Here is a 19,828-nt window from a genome sequence, read left to right as displayed (position 1 = left end):
AAGTAAGAGGGTTAAACTCTTCTTGAGCCTTTACCTGATTATTAGAATCCCAATGCAGAGAATGAGATATTCTAATTATTTGAAAACAAAGCTGTGGCCCCCTATTAGAGAAGGGAAAAAGCTATGCTGGTTAGGAGGTGAGTGTGATCCCTCATGAGGCCCTGAGTGATCCATGATTTCTGAGGCTCAAATCCCTGTCCATTCCATGCCAGGAAAGCTGGGGACAACATAGCAAACTTCATCTCCTCAAAAGAACAATAGGAGGTAAAGTCTATGAGAACCTCATTTCTTTCATCCTATATGTTTCTCCATGGCAGCCAAAAATCAGGTCAAAAGGGATGAATTTGGCCCACAGTTAACACTGAACTATAAAAGACAAACTTTTAAGAAATACCCTTGCTCTCTAAACCACAGCCCTTGAAACATTTCTGGGATTCATTTTGTTACAAAACGTTCTGAATCTTGAGATGCCAAGCACACTCTCAACCACCCCAACCCACAATACACACCTTGAAATGCTTGAAATACCATAGTTCTTTTTCAGTCATTTGTGATTCTGTATTTTCTCATATTTGTAATTTTTAGACTGATGGAACAGCTGCAAATGGGTACTTCTGAAATGTCGCATAAAATTATTCATATCACTTAACTTCATCAAGTAAGATATTTATAACTGATGATCACATTTGCTCCGGTGCTAGTGCTGACTAATATTGTCTCCACCCATAAGACTTTTACAGCTCCTCATTCCAGTTTGCTTATGGTGGCAGAGTCTTATCTATGAAATAAAACCCATGAATATCCGGACAAAAACTGGAAAAAGATTAGCTCCCTCCCTACTGAGATAAATCACTTCCCAATGTTTTCACTTGAAGACTTTAACATTTTTCATATGGCTTTTACTGTGACTAGATCTGTAAAGGAATGTTAGTTGCAAACATTATTAATTACTGTGTGATATGAACTTGAAACTGTGGCTCAGATTTTAGAAGCTCTTGATAGTATCATTCTTTAACCTTTATATACAAGCATTTATTTAGAAACAAAGATATTTTGAACAATGGCTTATAAGTGAAAAGGGGACTTGATGTAAGTTAGCCTACAGGTAAGTGATCTGAAGGAGTACACGGTACAGATATATACTTTTGCAGTTGTTAATACCAAGTTGACAGTGCTGTGAAGGATGATGGCTGATATCAATCAGCTCTAAATATAGATTTACAATTCTGCATTGATACCAAACCTTGTGGCACAAACCTCAGCACAAAAGCTATTTTAATTGTTTACATGTATAGTACAGTAGCACCGAGAGACCCCAAATAGGATCAAGGTCTCTATTGTGATGAGTGCTGTACAAGAACATATGAAGATAGGGGGCCACCTCTGAAGAGCTTACAAGAAGACAAGTGAGAAACGAAGAATGTTGGTAGAGGGAGAAAATATATAATTTTATATACATTGATACATTTTCAATTTTTTTATTATAAATAAAGTAAGTGCCAGCCATGCCCATCTGCCCTCCAACCTAAATTGGCTGCCCCTCAATCGTTAATTGGTTATTTGTTACAACTGGATCTTCAGATCTGAAGGAGCAGAAGGGTAGTGGCCTTTTGGATCAGTTCAGGGGAGATCATTCAGTGAAAAGGTGGTAGCATGGAAGAAAAGTGAAGAGATATTTGTGTGAGAAGCTGACAAATGGGTAGAGGAGGCCTGCACAATTGACACAGCGTGAGAAGGGACACGAGTGGATTGAGAGTGGCAGAGTCATGAAGAGCTTGAACGTAAGGACACAAGTGAGACAGGGTGAGCCAGTGGACAGCTTCAAAAAGGACTGAGGGAGGAGATATGATCAGAATCATGGGCAAGGAACATGATCTTAGCAGCTATTCTTTGTAGGGACTGGAGGAGGGTAAAGTTGGTGCAATAAGGCTGCAGGGGAGAAGGCAATAGCAGTCAAGAAGGGAGAGGATAAGAGTTTGGCTGTTTGTATAGAAAGAAAAAGGGTGGATGTTAGCAATGTGGTGGTAGACATCTTATCCTTCTACCAAACTATTCATGGGGTATGGCTCTTTGCAGTCCTTCTAGCCGATACAGTTGTGTGTCTAGTCGTTCAGAAAGCAAAGTATGTGCACAGCTGTTGTATTCAAGCGTCCGATGAAAACTGCATTTTGTACCGCATAAATTATGCATTTATTAGATCTGAAGGAAACTATTTTTTTCAGTTCGGACTTACAAACATATGGACTTTTATATCATACGCAAAAATTTAGCATCATGTTGTAAACCCTGGCCCTGCTTCCACCAGCTGCAGAAAGCCCCTGGTAGCAGAACTGGTGTGGGTCTACTACATAAAGAATGTGGGAGGGAGGACCGAGAGAGGATGGACATGCAGGGGTGTTTACATCTGCCCGGGACAAAGCTCTGCTGTATGGTAGCTCCCTGTATATCAGTGCTCAGAGGAAAGGCTGCAGTGGGAGGGCTGTGGCAGCACTCTTGAAGAGCACGCTGAAGAGATTCTCCCTGGCCTCAGGTCTGGGAGAGGGATGGATTTTTCTCCTCCAATCCCCAGTGGAGCTACCCATTATCAATCTGACTCCTCAGGCAGAGCACTAGGTTGAGGATTTACGCACAAGTATTCAGAGTGTCCCAAGAGCAGCCGTATACAAGAAGGGCTAACAAGCCTGTTTGAAGATTAATGAATTCAGTGTCCCACAATTCCAATAGGTTCATCAATAATCCATAATCATATGGCAACATTTCGGGAGGGGTATACTGTTTATGTTATTAAGCACATGAAATAAGTTGAGAACATTAGTTATTTGGCTTAAAACAGAAAGGATTTAGTCTGAGCAAGGAAGCCAAATGTAGAACTTTTGGTAAGGGGTGTATGTTGATTATTTGTTTAGGACTAAAAATATAGGTCTAGAAGTTTTTCAAACAGTTACTCAGTTCAAGGTCATCAGACTTGCTTGCGATCACAAAAGGCAAGTCTGGAACCAAGTTTATTAGCCAAGTATTTTTTCCCCTACACTAGTTGTTATTTTTGGTTCCAATATTAAACAGTATGCAGACACCTCTCCTGGCAATCTGACCTCAGTTTTTCATTGAAATAATCAGTCTCATCCTCTAGGACTTGCTGCCTAACCAGCTGACACAACAGGACTAATGCACTTTCAAATCCTTCTTCTGTTAGCTTTGGAAAGATTGAGCGGAAAGCAAAAACTATGCATCACCCACACTGCTATATGTAACACTGCTTTCAAAAAAGGTGATGAGTGACTTATCTGAATGTGGTTAAGACATCTGGCTTAGCGAGCATCCTCCCTTGTAATCAGAGGTCAGAGTTTTATGGCAGAATGAAAAGAAATAGAGGACAGCATTGTAGTGTTACAATATACAATACAAATGTACGCTTTTTGCTAAAGTTTCCCTATTAATAGACAAGACTAATTTTAGCAAGACTGTCTGCCAGCAACTATCAGGAAAGATGAATTGTGTTACTCATACACTGAAGAGACAAAATGTAATGTATGCAATGTAAAATAGCTTTAACTTTCTGAGTTTTGCACACGCAAGGAGGGCAAAATTAAAAGGCTTTTTAAAAACAAAGTATGTCTCTCAGCCACCAGTCCCTCTTTTTAGAGGAAGCCTAGTATGGTCCCCCACATGATCTCTTTTGGCTCTCTCTTCTCTCAGCCCCTCCTTATTGAAAAATGTGCAGGAGATGGGCACCGGTGCTCCAGGCAGCACTGTAAGGGGGCATGGAGTGGGGGGTGGTAGAGGGCAAGGGAGTTTGGGGAGGTGGTCAGGGGCAGGGGTGTGGATGGGATTGGGGCTGTCAGAGGGTGGGGAACAGGGGGGTTGAATGGGGGCAGGAGTCGGGGGGGCAGTCAGGAAGGTGAGTGGGCGTTGGATGGGGTGGCAGGGGGCAGTCAGGGGCCAGAGTTTCAGGGGCAGTCAGGGGATGGGGGTGTGTGGATGGGGTAAAGGTCCCAGGGGGCCATCAGGGAACAGTGGAGGTTGGATGGGGCAGGAGTCCTGGGGGTAGGAGTGCGTCAGCGGGTGAAAAGCAGGGGGATTCAGATAGGGGGCGGGGCTGGGCTATGCCTGGCTGTTTGGGGAGGCACAACCTCCCCTAACCGGCCCTCCATACAATTTCGGAAACCCGATGTGGCCCTCGGGCCAAAAAGTTTGCCTACCCCTGATCTAGACAATTCCTGACAGGTGTTTGTCTAATCTGCTCTTAAAAATCTACAACGATGGAGATTCCACAACCTCCCTAGGCAATTTATTCCTGTGCTTAATCACCCTGACAGTTACAAAGTTTTTCCTAATGTCCAGCCTAAATCTTCTTTGCTGCAATTTAAGCCCATTGCTGCTTCTCCTATCCTCAGAGGTTAAGAAGAACAATTCTTCTCCCTCTTCCTTGTAACAACCTTTTATATACTTGAAACTATTATCGTGTCCCCTCTCAGTCTTTTCTTCTCCAGACTAACCAAACCCAATTTGTTCAATCTTCCCTTAAAGGTCATGTTTTTGAGATCTTTAATCATTTTCGCTGCTTTTCTCTTGGTGGCAGTGGTTTAGTCATACCTCGTGAAGGATGTGTAGAGCTGTGTGTTAGTTGCAGATTACTAGTCCTTGAAGTGCCTGACCAGTCCACCTTCTGACCAGTTCACAACTTCCATTGTCATATCCTAATAGATATGTTTCCTTATGTGTTGTCCATTAAAAACCCAACCCAGAAAAGTGATAAGCACATGCTTAACTTTAAGCATGTGCAGCAGGCCTATTAAAATCAAAAATGAAACTAAGATTAAGCACTTGCTTAAGTGATTTTCTGGATCAAAGCCTAATGTTCAGGCAGGTCCTGTGAAGTGCTAAGTACCTTCTATTTCCATTGATTTTAATAGAAATTAAATTTTGAGAGGAAGCAACTCTCAGAATTGGGCTCTAATAGTTTGAATTTTTATTTGTTTTTAAATGCTATCTCCCCAGAAAACTTCATCAGAGTGTTATTGTTCTATCCATGGAGACTGTAAAATCTTCTCTTTATTTATCTTTGTGTCTAATAGGATTTTCATGATTTCCTCTTATAAAAAGAACAACATGAATAAAAATGGTCAGCAAGTATTTAAGAAAAAAAACAAACTACGAACCAGATTTCTCCTTCAAAGAGCTTCCTGTTGCCAGAACACAAATACATAAACTTTTTCCAAAATTCAGAAAGAAAAATTATGCATAAAAATATAACTCAGCATGTTTCAGAACAAATTATGGAGAAAACGATAGATTTCTGAAGCATATCACAAATTGGCTACTCAGGTTTAAGTGGGCAAAAAAGCTGGTAATCCTTTGGTTACTAGAAAAATACATGAAGTAGTATTATGAAAGTTTAATATCTGAAACTATACAAGCATCGCAAAATGTATTTATCTGGAAGTCTACAGTGCAGCTTAGCGGATGTGAAAATAATTCCTTTGAAAATAATTACATTTTAAGACAATCAGAATGAGAAAGTGTTTCATATCAAATGTCTTACAAAACATTTTTGTTGGTTTTTTAAAAAAGCAGTTAGTTCTTATCTCAATCTTTTCTTTCAGAGGAAAATACTGAGGTCTTCAAAGAAAAATAGGTGACCAAATTTGAGCTTTGAATTATATTGGCTGAATAAAGCCCTCAGCACACTCCTGAAGGAGTGCATTGGTTTGAGGTCATAATAAATTGCAGAGTAAAGTGAAAAGTTATTGTGCCCATAGTAAATTGGCCTTTCTACTGAATTTTGCAAAATGCACTGCATGAAACTCGGAAACCTAGATCACTAGGTAACAATAGTGCATTCACTCACTGCAGAGATTGTAACAAAAGATGCACAACAGATACTCATTTAGATTTGGGACCAAACCATCTTCACATTGAGAAGAACACCACTGTAGAAGAGAGGTGTCAAAGGAACGAAAAGACAAATCAAAGCCAAGCTATTTTTAAGATGTGTGGGCCTGCATATTCAAACAGCTAGAAAAAGTACAACGTTTTGTACAAATGTAAAACTCCACTGCAAAAATCTGTATTACAAATTTGCGGTTTTCAGCAGCTGATGAGGAGGCAGGAGGAAAACAATTTTACAATGTTGTTGCATTATCTTTGGTTGCACCAGTCAATGTTTCCCATTACATTTCATATTACTGCTATAACATTATTTATGAAGCACAGGAGGTATTCTGTGCATCTGACGAAGTGGGTATTCACCCATGAAAGCTCATGCTCCAAAACGTCTGTTAGTCTATAAGGTGCCACATGATTCTTTGCTGCTTTTAGGAGGTATTCATGACACTGTACTAGCATATCAAAAGATAAAGCCCTGCCCTGAAGAGTTCACAATCTAAGGAAGGCAAATCACCAGTAATGACAACATGCAACACTGCAGAGTAGGGTGGGACGAGAGAGCCGGGGAAATAGAAGTCAAGGGACTGGGAAAGAAGTGCTGCTTTCAGGGGAGTGTTCAGTTTAAAGACTGAAATTGATTTAATGAGTGTAATATAGAGCAGGTCCTGAGAATGTTTTACAATAATCACACTGGGTACCCCTGGACCAGCTCTATCTCTGCTGCAGACAATGAGCCTAAGGCCATCAGCAGTCCTGACCCATTACGAGATGCTGAACTGTTTCTACCATAATGAAAGACTGCAAGTGAATAGCTTGAAATCTCTTGAAAACAGAGCCCAGTCCTACAGTTGGAGATCAGTCTAGAGTCGGGAAAAATGTATAAGGACAGCTAGGACTGGGTCCCTACTACTATTCTAACATTCAACCTCAGTCGCAGTGCTGGCAATTTATGTCTCTGAATATTGCACAATTATCATCAAACAAGTCGTGCCTGGGTGATCTTTGTAGTACTTCGGAATGCTAAAGGCAATTAGAAGCAATGAAGTATTGAGCATGTTTCCACATTCAGTTTACAGTTTCTAAGGACACTATTTATTTTTTCGTGGCTTGCTAATACAAGCGATACCAAGGCAGTAATACACATACAAACATTCAATGCATATTGCCATGGTGCAAATGATAAATGAGTTTAACAAGAACTTCAACTAGACTGAGATGTGAAAGATAAAAATGTAACTGGACAAGCAATCTAGTTTACTTTTTGAAACTCCTTTGCAAAGAAAATACAAATTGTACAGAACAAAGGAGGGCAATTAAAGCAGTGAATTATGTGCCCTGTTACCATTAATTAAGTTAGCACTTTTTCAGCACGGTACATGGGGATTTAGCTACATCACTATTGTTAATATTAATCATCATCACTAGGCATAATGAACCTTAGTACTATTTAGTATACAACAGTCGTCTTCTTGACGGTGTCAATAAGAGACTCCAGCCCTAACCAGCTAAGCACTTAAACATGTACATTTAAGGATGAGAGTGAAATAAATGGGACCACTCACACACAAAGTTTTGTGCGCTTTACTGGATTGAGGCTTTATTGCACTAGTTCAGCGGTTCTCAAACTGTAGGTTGGGACCCCAAAGTGGGTCAGGACCCCGTTTTAATGGGGTCACCAGGGCTGGCATTAGACTTGCTGGTGCCTGGGGCCAAAGCCCATGCCCCACTGCCCAGAGCCAAAGCCCTCAGGTTACAGGCTTCCTGCCTTGGGCTGAGTCCTCCTGGGACAGCCAGGCTCAAGCAGGCTCGGGCTTCAGTCCTCACTCCTGGGGTCATGTAGTAATTTTTGTTGTTAAAAGGGGGTCATGGTGCAATGAAGTTTGAGAGTCCCTGCACTAGTTAATTCCTGGTATAGTGTAATCAGCAATGTGAAAGTTTATCCAAGATCTACCAATGAGCCATGATCCTAAACTATAACTGCCTCTGCCATTCCAGTACAGAGCAAAGAGCATCATTCCAAATTTTATGCTGTGGACAAGTGTCTACTAGAGATCATTAATTTTAATAATTGGAGATATACCTATCTCCTGGAACTGGAAGGGACCTTGATAGGTCATTGAGTCCCGCTCCCTGCCTTCACTAGCAGGACCAAGTACTGATTTTTGCCCCAGATCCTTAAGTGGCCCCCTCAAGGACTGCACTCACAACCCTGGGTTTATCAGGCCAATGCGCAAACCACTGAATGTGCAAACCAATGTGCAAACCCTACCTCCATTGTGATTTGTGCTGTAGGTCAGATTTGAGCCTAAGTGTCCCAAAGTGAAACGTTAATCTCCCTGACACCTGCATTTCCTTCATAACAACATAAATTGAGGGGCAGATTCCTAGAAGAAGTGTGCTCCTAATGTAGTACATTGATTAGATTTCCTCTTCAGCCAATTTAAATTATATTTTGGAAAAATATCTAAATCCATCCAATGTGTTCTAAATGGATTTACATTGCCGAATATAATTTCAGCATGGCTCAAATGCTACAATTCATAAGTTATTTATCTATTTTCACTCATTTTTCTGCAGTATATTTGCTCAATGGCACAGTGTTACCCAAATATGTTTGGGCCATATGCTCACCTCCACCCCTCGGCAAGAGGAAGACCAAAACAGTGGCATCTCCATGAAAAATAGATCAGGCAACAACTTGGAGAGGGAAAAAGAGGTACAGTTTGCTCTAACTCACCATGTAGCAAGCTAATCTCTGGGTTTGTCTACATGAGAAAACTGTATTTAGTTAACTAGCTGGGTTTAGACATTGCTTTAGTTATATAGGTGCAACTGCCTAGGTGGACACTACTATTTCAGTTTAAGAGCCCCATATATTGATTTACCATAAAAACAGTTCCCTACTGACTTAAGATAAATTAATTCACGGCATTCTTAAATAAAATAAGAGTGTCTACACAAAAAAGTTGCACCTATTTAACTACAGCAGTTTCTAAACCAATTTAATTAAACTGAGAGGCATTGTTGTCCAATGAACATAGTACCTGGATGGGAGCTTAGGAAACCTCAGTTCCATTTGCATCTCCACTGTGTGACCTTACCCATGTCCCTATACCTCTATTTCCTTTCTCACACTTCATTCTCCTTGTCTGTTCAGACTTTAAACTCTTGTGGATAAGGACTGTATCTTACTATGCCTGTTCAGTGCCTAGCAAAATGGGACTCTAATCTCATTTGGGATTTGTAGGCACTTCCTGAAATATAAGTAAATAATAAGCCAGGGTAGTGAATGTGGTATGCTTTTCTTATGTAGACAGCACTGTGGGCCATGCTGTGTGTGAGGACAGGAGCTGTGACCAGTCAGAGACGAGGAGAGCCAGGGAAACATGCTACTTTATGCACGACCCCTTCTGAAACCAGAACGTGCAATGTTGATCAAAGCTACAAAAATTGCAGCTGCATGCTATATGAGCCCCTTGGAAGGGTCACGGCAGTACAAGCAGTGGTGGCTAGCAGCTGGCAACATATGACTCTGCAAATCTCCCAGCGCTGGTAGTCTGATTTTTCTTCTACTAATCTCACCAAAACTCAGGCTCTGTGCATTCTGCTGGAGCTGAACAGGTCTCCCACAGGGGACAATGCTACGGAACTGAGCACTCTTTGGAGATGAACATTTTGAGGTAAACCCTCTCCATCAATGCCTTTCTATTCAGAAAGGAGAGGAGACACTTAGAGTTTGGTTTTCTCTCGCGATGCAAGAAGTACTCTGATGAATTACCTAGCCACTACTATATAGGTTAACTCTATAGATTATGGATTTAACACTGTCAATTGCAAAACTATTCCTAATAACTTACTTTAATGGACTGGAAAAATCCATGAAAGTAAATGTATAGCAATACCTCTGCCTCTGCTAGGGACTCTGGCAATGCCAAAAGGGGTCCTTCCCCTGCTCAGCACTGTATATTGACCTGCAATGCAATGCCCGCATTATACTCCTCAGCAGCAAGCCTAGAGAGGATAGCAGGAGCTGACATGAATACAGAGGACAGAGTGGCTCAGTGCTGGGCTCATGGAAATCTCCAGCACTGTTGACATGACACATAATTTCCATCAACTGAGTAAAACAAGGGGGAATACCCACAAAACAGACAATGTGTGTCACTGTCTGATTTTACAGTCTGGATATAATCCCATAGGGCTTGAATTGCTAGCACAACTCTATTGACTGCTGAGTTCTGCCAGCATGAAATTGGCCACAAGTATGGGAAATAGTTTTAATTTTCATACGTTCAAAATATTTCACCGGGATTCAAAAGAAAAATGAAGGACCAGATGGGCAGGTTTGACAACTATACAAGGAAGTCCAGAACATTTGTGAAACCTTTTCTTCCTTATCAAAATATTTTGCTCTATTTCTCTGTAGCTCTATAGAACATGCTATTCCCAGGTGCACAAAGTTACTTCAAAAATGACATTACTAATCTGACCTCTGAAAGCTATACAATGATAAATATAAGGTCATAATTACAAGCATCAAAATTTCCACATGTAGGTGCCTAAAGTTAACTACCTAAATAAAAATTATCTTACTTGCAGAGGCACTGAGCACTCGTGACTCCCATTGAAGTCAGAAGAAGCTGTAGATACTCAGTCTCTGTGAAAATGAGGCCAGCTGGGAAGGTAAGTTTATCCACATATGTTTGAAAATGTTGGCCTAAATGCTCCTAAAACTGATGTGGTAAAATGCCAAATAGTACAAAACTAAAAAGACAAGCAAACATATATATATCTGTCACAAATTCTGCCACAGACAAATCAGCAATCCTACATGCCCCAATCTAATCTCAGGACAATTTGCTCCCCAAGTATAAAAATTCTATATAGAATCATTCACAAAGAAAATTTTTAAAAGATTTTACCTCACTGTTGCAGGATGCAGTTGAATTTTAACCTTTTATTGCTATCAAGGTCTTTGCAATGCTATAGAAAACAGCAGCAAAGAAAAATCAAAATATTATAGATGCTAGTTCATTAAACTGCTGCTCTAAATTCACATGTACGCCAACTATTATGCATCCTACACATACACTCTTGTTGAAAGGGAACATTGATGTTTGTTTTGTATTATTGGCTGAATTACCTATAGCAACAGCAAACACTTTATACAACTCTTAAGCAACAAACTGAAAACAGAGGAACTGTTTGTTATTTTCTGATCATAATTGCAGTCATTAATCTCACTGTGATATATGAATGAATTAATCATATAAAGGACTGACATTGTATAGCATTTATCTCCTCTCATTTAATCTCTTCCCAGCATAAATATTTTTCCTTCACAATACACTGTAATCCTTTTAAGGGCTGTTTCTATGAGCCCAGGAAGTAGCTAGCGTATTTAAGGCCTGATCCTGAGAGGTGCTGTGCATTCTCAATCCCCACTGAAGTCAACAGGTGTTGCAAGATCTCAATACCCCTCATGATCATTACCTATTAATTATACTGGTTGGTAATAAAGTAACGTACATATGCAAAATGCTGCGTGAGCATTAGCTAATGAATCCTCACACTGTCTCCTGGAATTATTATTGTTAGTCCTGTTTTACAAATTTGGAAATGGGCAGAGATTAAGTTCCTAGTCCAGCAAAACACTTGAGTATTTGCATGATTTTATATGTAGGAGTAGTGCCGTTGACTGCAATAGTACCACTCATGTGGTGAAGTTGGACATCTGGTTAAATACATTGCTGTTTTGAAGCCTACGTGACTTGCCCCTTGCCCAAGAACAATGAGTCCGTGGAAGAACCAGGATTAGAATGTAGGACTTAGTTCCAAATCCTCTATCTAGTCCACAGTAACTAAGCTTATTATAAAATTACATAATAATAAAACTCTCATTCCTTACTCATCCTCTATCACATGATAGATGCAATAAGCTATTATTGAGAGGCCATGTGGAGAAGAACAGTGGTCTAGTAGATTTTTCATTACATTGATCAAGTTACACAGCAATGAATTTATCCCATATACTTTAATATGAAGCATTAGTAACAAAAACTAAAACATAAATCAAAAGAAATGTGTGGCCTGATTTACCATTGCATTACTCCAGTTTAATGCCAATGTAACCCCCCACCCCCTGAAAACAGTACAATTACACTAGCAAGAAAGTGGAGTGAATCAAGCTCATGATATAATTTGAACACTTACGCATTTAAATTTCACTAATATGTAGGTGAACAAACTCATCATCTGATAATTTACCTTAAGAGCAGCAAAGTGAAAAACAAACAAGTAGATGTTGTTACTGATGGCAGTCACTTGTACAGTGGATCAGTCATGAAGCTTTTAAAACAAACACACACACACACACACACACACACACACACACACACACACACACACACACACACACACAGAGGTTCTGTGCAAGTTTTCTTCCTAGCAACAGGAAGGAAAAGAGAAACTCTATGGGGGGGAGGGGAAATGAATTAAAACTAAAAGAATTTTTAAATATTCCAAAATTAGACTCTACTCACCATGACCTACAGCTAAATTCAATGAATAAAAGATGGCTGCCAACAGGCTCTGCACTGAAGATTTCTCTATTGGGTAGGGAGGGAGAAATGATTCCTTCTTCACAACTTACCCATTTCCCTCCCCTGCCCATGGAATGACCACAGACTGCTATTTCAGCCACAAGGCTAAATGACTGGAGGATCCATGTAATGTCAGATCCACTGAACTTGCCCCCAAACTCTTTCCCTCTTCAGTCGCACGCAGGACCCCATGCAGAGAGGAATTATGGAATGCAGTAGATAATCACCCTGCCTGAGCTCCCCAAATCCCACCTCCCTGTGAGCAAACACACTGTGTGTAGGATTGATTCAAGCAGTATTGCCATGTCTGGCAATTTTATCATGGGTTTCAGAACAGTTGATGTTTTTTCTTAAAGACTCAGCTCCTGGAATCAAGTCACTAGGTGAGAATCTCAACTTTCACTTAAGAGAATAAGTTTCTAGCCTCATAGTTGTGGAGAAAGGCTTGAAAACATGAACCCAATAGTACCCTAAAAAGCTCAAAAGATTTTTAAAAAATGGGGTTGTTCTTATTTATCACATTTTTTTCTTTTAGTGACACATGATTTTGAAAATTTGGGATTGGCAATGCAGGACTCTCCATGTTAGTGGAGGAGGGGACAATATTTGTTCCTACGTGTACCTATGTTACTATAATTCTATTCTGGGGTGAGTGACAAGAATGGATTTTCCATTCTGGCTTCCCTTTCATAGTTTACCACCACCAGAACGCTAATTGATTATGAACACTAAAGTACATGTAATTCAGTATTGCATATGAAGTAACGTCTTCTCTGTGGAAATCTCTTAAGAGTAGCAGACAGCAAAACAATCATAATACTACAGACGTAGCCACAACAGAAATCTGAGCCTTTGGGTTTGAGGGAATATAAATGATTAGAAATGCTCTATCTTCAAAGTAAATGTTGAACAATGAGGCAAAAGGCAATTTCTTCTTGGACTGTTAGTGGCAAAGCTTGATTTTTGTGGCTTATGATACCACTAGAAACCCCACACAGGAATTCTATACTTCCCTTACTTACCTGTTAATCTGTTACTCATATTAATGGATTTCGAGTGATGTGAAGGAAGCTTCTGCCAAAGGAAGAACAGTTTTTATGCAGAGCCACCTGGAGCCAAAAAAGAGTTTTTAATGTGTTATAAACAAATAAGTAAACTTTGAACAAAGCTACTACTATACACACATCTGGTGGTTCTGATGACATCATAAACCATGAGAATCCCTTGAGGATCTTAGAGCTTTGCAATGCACAATTCCCTGACATTTATATTTGATCCATGGAATTAACCTGTTAGATTTTAGGAGTATACGCTCATTGAACCTCTCCCAGATGCAAGGCCTGAATTAATGGGCTTAGCACAGAGGAGTTCCAAAGTAGTTAGGAGCACAGAAATCCATGGGTTGCTATCCCTCATAGCCAATGAACCCCCTCCTCTCTGTTAGGTGGCTTGGTACCTGTTCTGTTGCAAACTCAGCAGCCCCATGCTATTTGCTTCTCAAACACCCCTCCATGTGGGGCAAAGATGTGTGAAGTCAGGGAGCACATGCCTTCAGGGGGATAACTTGACATGTCACAGTTTGCCCTTTCATGGGCCTACAGCCTTCTAGGCTTTACCTGTCCACAAGTGAGGAGGCGGAGTATTCAGCCATTACACTTAACTCTCCCTTCCTTCTAACAGATGTACCTAAATCCCCATGCACTGAGCTGAAAGCACACCCCTTAACTTTTGATTTTCTTTACATTCATCAGAATGACCAGATTTTCATATTACTACTCTGTTTTAATTATTTTTACATCAATTAAACTAAAATCAAGTGAAAATTCAAATCATGTTGCAGAGATTGCAACAATCTGAAAATTTATTTTCAAAAGACTTTGCAGATTTACAAGGGTTCTGAATAGAATCTAACAAACATTCCTCTTAAAAAAAGGAAGAAAATCACATCTGTCATTATGGCACCAGAACAACATATGAAAGCCAGCTATTCATGACTGAACAAACAAAATCATGAAACTGAACACATTATTATTCCATGAAACTCTGATTTTGAGGCTTATACATACATAAACATATACTTGCCAGGGTGTCTCCTATGCTTTGGAACATTCCCGAAACAGAAAGTGCCAAGCAAAAAGGATGACAAAATTCCAACTGAACACCTATATTAGCATTTTGATCAAGTCTAAAGACAGAGTGTCCATGATTCACATGCACAACTCCTGTTGAAACCAATGGAAGATGGAAATGAGCATAGGAACTGCTATAATGGATCAAAGCAGTGGTCTGTCTTGCCTCTGACAGTAGCCAGTACCATATGTTGCAGAGGAAGGTGTAAGAAACCCTGATAATAGTCATTTATTAAGCATAACAGATCTGTAGAGAATGATTCTTCCTAACCCTGTTAGTCAGTGGTGGCTCAGACCCTGAATGATGAGGATTCCTACCCCTATCTTTTAACCTATGTAATAGAACTGTAGATGTTCTTATAATCCAAGTAAGGCTTTTATCCTTTTTTGAATTCTACAAGACTCTTGGCCTCAGTTATATATTTTGGTAATGGATTCCATAGGTTAATTATATATTGAATAAAGGAAAGAATGAGAAAATTCAGGCAGATGAATTTGGGTTTTTTTAGAATGCTGGAAGAGGGCAGTCAAACTCAGGCTTATAATAGAAAATCTTTCACTAAGTCGCTACAGCCCTACAATACCTCCTTCTCTGGAGTAGGAGGAATTGAGTCATGACAGCTCTCTGACTAAAGTCTGAACTAAGATAAAATAGTAGATCTATTGAATAGGAACTTTTTCCATGTGCTATGTCAAGGGTAAAAGAGTCGTCTCAGGACATCCTTTAGTGGCAAAGTGTGGCACTCTAGGTGTGTTGCCATCAACTTCCTCTGGGGCCCTTGTAAGAAGGCACTTTAAACTAAAATACCCCAGGCATGGGAAGTCTCACAGCAAATCAAACTGTTTCTTCTCCCCTCGAGTCCAGTCCTTGCTCCCCTTGATTCAGGGATAGCACACCTCTACTTCTGAAGTCTGTGTGACACTTTGGGTAGATTTCCTCTCAACCAGGAGTCCCAAAGACTTCCTCCTAGGGTTTGTGCTGCTAATCCACACAGGCTTTTCTTCCTTCAGTCAGGAATCCCACTACTGTCATTCTTGAGTCTGCACTGATAATTAGGCCAGCTGCAGCCCTCACTCAGCTTCTCCAAGCTGGCCTCTTTCAACTATATCCTTTTTCCCTGGCCTGGGAGAAGTCACAAGGCAGCCATCCTCTCACCCCCTTTGTCTCCCTGGAGGCTTCTTCTATCTCCAGGCCTGGACTGATTTGCCCACATGGTCCACCTGTCATTATACACTTGCCAGGTGTACAATGAGTCACAGGTAGGGTTGGACCCATTATCCCTTGAAGAATCTGAACCAACATATCACAAAAAAGCAGTGGAGAGCCTAGTTCATCGTTTTGCTGGACTGCAATTTGTACTCAGAGCTAGCACTGTGCAACCCCACATGACAATGAGACTTTCCTTTTTACATGCAGTACTATGCAGCTTTTTAAATGTTTTCCTTTTGGAATTTACTGTATTTTGTGCTACAATACTGAGTAACTGTATAATGACTAAATATGAGAGTTATAGAAAGTTGCATATTTTTAAAAAGTCTTTATCTTGTGTTGTGAAATATTTTATATCTTACATAATTAAAACTGAAACACAAATCTATTTTATTTTATATCGTTTATAATACTCTCATGCATTTTATTCAGCCTGGGGAACAAAATAATGATAATTAATAATACCCAGCTCTTAACTAGCACTTTCTATCCACAGATCTCAAAGTGCTCTAAAAAGAATGTATGTATACTATACCCATTTGACAGATGGAAAAACAGAGACACAGAGAAGGGAAATAATTTGCCCAGCAGGCTGGTGGCAATGCTGGGAAAAGAACTCAAGGTTCCTGAATCCCATTTAAGTGTTCCATCCACTAGGATACTACTTCCCGTTAGTCTAGACTGGACACTGACTAATCTGTTTCACTTTAGTTTCTCTCTCTGATTCGTATTCATTGTCTCAGTGCTATAGTGTCTGGGTTATAAATACTGTGAAGAATGAATGTAAGTTAAAAAATAAACTAAGACACCTAACATTCATTGCATTTTTTTAATCATGAAAACATTGCTAACATTTTGTAAAACTTTTTTCTTAGTATTGACATCCCCAATTGTTTATAAATTATGAGTCAATCCTCAAGAAAGTCAGGAGATTGGCTTAAGAATTATGAGGTTTTTTTAAAAAATGAAATTTAGAGTCTTTTTGTCTCCTGTATTTTGAGTCTTTAGGACACATTTGGGTCACATTTCCAAGATTTTCTCCTCAACATCATCATTTAAAAAAACAAAAAACAAAGCTGAGATTCTCACCTAATCAACTGACTCCAGGAGCTGGGGCTTTGAGACACCAAACAGGACAAGACTAAAGATAAAAATAGCAAGAGTGCAATCTTCTTTTCAAACATTTAAATTCAGTCCACAACTATCTGACAGTAGATGTCCCTTTAAGTACATGATTATTCCAAGCCAAAAAACTAAATTAAAATGAACTTAACTTTGAGAGTAATTATCAGTAACTTAAGGGTAAAAAATATATAACAGGGATGCTTTAATTATATCAAACTCAAGTATTACAATCCAGGAAATTCAGAGTTAATGTTACCATTCAAAGAAATCCAAACATGGTAGGGTATGGAAATTAACTGTTAAGGTACCCAAAGTTAATTCTTCCCTGCATTGACTAGATCTGTGTAAAGAAAGGTAATGCCGTTTCATGAAAGCTCTCAATAATTCAAATTTTAGTTCTGTTCCAGTTTGTAATACAAACCCAGCATATCAAATTTATCCACAAAAAGGTAAGTCCTGTGGTCCATGACTCTAGGGCTGGCTGCCTAACTGGCTGCAAAGAAGCAGTGGACCCTGGAAGCCCAAGCTGCTAAGGAGCCATGAGCTTGGGAGCCAGTGCTTCCAGGCTCTTCATACCATTAGCCCACCAGGCCAGTGACCGAGGAACTGGGCGGGCAAGCTGGCAAGAAACTAGACAGGTTTCTAACAGAACCTTGCCTACTTTCTGTCAGAGAACAGCCAGCCTGAGAGTAAACTGATTTTTAAATAAATTAAGGTTTTTTCCCTTTTCCTTCCTCATCATGTCAGGGCTGCCCAGAGGATTCAGGGAGCCTGGGGTCTTCAACAGTGGGTCCCGGGGCGAAAAGACCCCCCGCCGTGGGTCTTTGGGCACTTTGGCGGTAGGTCCTGGAGCGGAAGGACCCCCTGCTGCCAAATTGCTGCCAAAGACCCGGAGCAGAAGAAGCTCCAGGGGCCCGGGCCCCACGAGAGTTTTCCAGGGCCCCCGGAGCGAGTGAAGGACCCCGTTCCTGGGGCCCCAAAAAACTCTCATGGGGGCCCATGCGGGACCCGGAGCAAATTGCCCCACCTGCCCCCCCGGGAGGCCCTGCATCATATCACTACAATATATCCACTGAGCCAGCTGCTGAGTTTTGCCTTCCTGAGGATTGCCTGTACTTTACCAGTACTATGTAAGAGAAAGTTGTGAAAGATAGTTACTTTTGTTTTATTATCCATTTATTGAGTGCTGAAAGTGTATTCAGTGATGTACACATTCTGGAGTACACAAGTCCTGCTCACAATCCTATGTTAGGCCTCAACCCTAAAAACACTACTAAGCATACCATTTAATACAGTAAGTAGGATCAATAATCCATTGGTTATTACTAGGGCTGTCGATTAATCACAGTTAACTAACACAATTAACTGAAAAATATTAATCACAATTAAAAAAATTAATCATGATTAATCACAATTTAATTGTATTGCTAAACACTAGAATACCAATTGAAATTTAGTAAATATTTTTGGATGTTTTTCTACATTTTCCAATAAATTAATTTCAGTTACAACACAGAATATGAAGTGTACCGTGCTCACTTTATATTGTTATTTTTTATTACAAATATTTGCACTGTAAAAATGATAAAAGAAATAGTATTTTTCAGTTCACCTCATACAAGTACTGTAGCGCAATCTCTTTATCCTGAAAGTGCAACTTACAAATGTAGATTTTTGTCACATAACTGCATTCAAAAATAAAACAATGTAGAACTTTAGAGCCTTCCAGGTCCACTCAGTTCTACTTCTTGTTCAGTCAACTGCTAAAACAAACAAGTTTGTTTACATTTACTGTAATTACAATGCTGCCCGCTTCTTATTTACAATGTCACCTGAAAGTGAGAACAGGCAATTGCATGGCATTTTGTAGCAGGCATTGTAAGGTATTTACATGCCATATATGCTAAACATTCATATGCCCCTTCATGCTTCAACCACCATTCCAGAAGACATGCTTCCATGCTGATCATGCTTGTTAAAAAAACTGTGTTAATTAAATTTGTGATTGAACTCCTTGGGGGAATACTGTATGTCTCCTGCTCTGTTTTATCCACATTCTGCCATATATTTCATGTTATAGCAGTCTTGGATGATGACCCAGTACATGTTGTTCATTTTATGAACACTTTCACTTCAGATTTGACAAAATGCAAAGAAGGTACCAGTGTGAGATTTCTAAAAATAGCTACAGCACTCAGCCCAAGGTTTAAGAATCTGAAGTGCCTTCCAAAATCTGAGAAGGATGAGGTGTGGAGCTTGCTTTCAGAAGTCTTAAAAGAGCAACTCTCCAAAGCGGAAACTACAGAACTGAACCACCAAAACAGAAAATCAACCTTCTGCTGGTGGCATCTAACTCAGGTGATGAAAATGAATTGTTATTGAGCAGAACCTGTCATCAGCATTAATGCATGTCCTCTGGAAGGGTGGTTGAAGCATGAAAGGACATCTGAATCTTTAGAAAATCTGACGTAAATATCTCACAATGCCGACTACAACAGTACAACATACAAACACCTGTTGTCACTTTCAGGTGACATTGCAAACAAGAAGCGGGCAGCATTATCTTCTAAATAAGATAAACTTGTTTGTCTGAGCGATTGACTGAACGAGAAGTAGGACTGGGTGGACTTATGTAGTTTTGTTTTTTAATGCAAGTATTTTTGTACATAATTCTACATTTGTAAGTTCAACTTTCATGATAAAGAAATTGCACTACATTATTTGTGTTAGGTGAATGGAAAAATACTATTTTTTTTTACTGTGCACATATTTGTAATAAAAAATAATACAAAGTGAGCGCTGTACACTTTGTATTCTGCATGGTAATTGAAATCAGTATATTTGAAAAGGTAGAAAACATCCAAAAATATTGAAAT

General features: G+C 39.7%; 1 protein-coding gene across 7 annotated transcripts in view; it reads right to left on the bottom strand.

Moving 5' to 3' along the window:
- Positions 1-10,955, bottom strand: part of RP1 (RP1 axonemal microtubule associated) — a 320,592-nt gene extending 309,637 nt beyond the window's left edge. For 5 of the 7 annotated variants that reach the window (XM_050938875.1, XM_050938880.1, XM_050938881.1 and 2 more), the window contains exon 1: positions 510-575. In XM_050938875.1, coding sequence (XP_050794832.1) covers positions 510-548 — 39 coding nt within the window. In that variant the 5' untranslated portion in view covers positions 549-575. Of the gene's footprint in view, positions 1-509; positions 576-10,808 lie in introns of those variants that run through there. The other 2 variants (XM_050938879.1, XM_050938878.1) reach the window with 1 other exon arrangement.
- Between the last annotated feature and the right edge of the window lie 8,873 nt (positions 10,956-19,828).

The sequence above is a fragment of the Gopherus flavomarginatus genome, chromosome 2 (genome assembly GCF_025201925.1).
Source record: "Gopherus flavomarginatus isolate rGopFla2 chromosome 2, rGopFla2.mat.asm, whole genome shotgun sequence".
Lineage (NCBI taxonomy): Eukaryota > Metazoa > Chordata > Testudines > Testudinidae > Gopherus > Gopherus flavomarginatus.
Note: the sequence above shows the minus strand (reverse complement) of the source record. Positions and strands in the feature narration are given on the sequence as shown.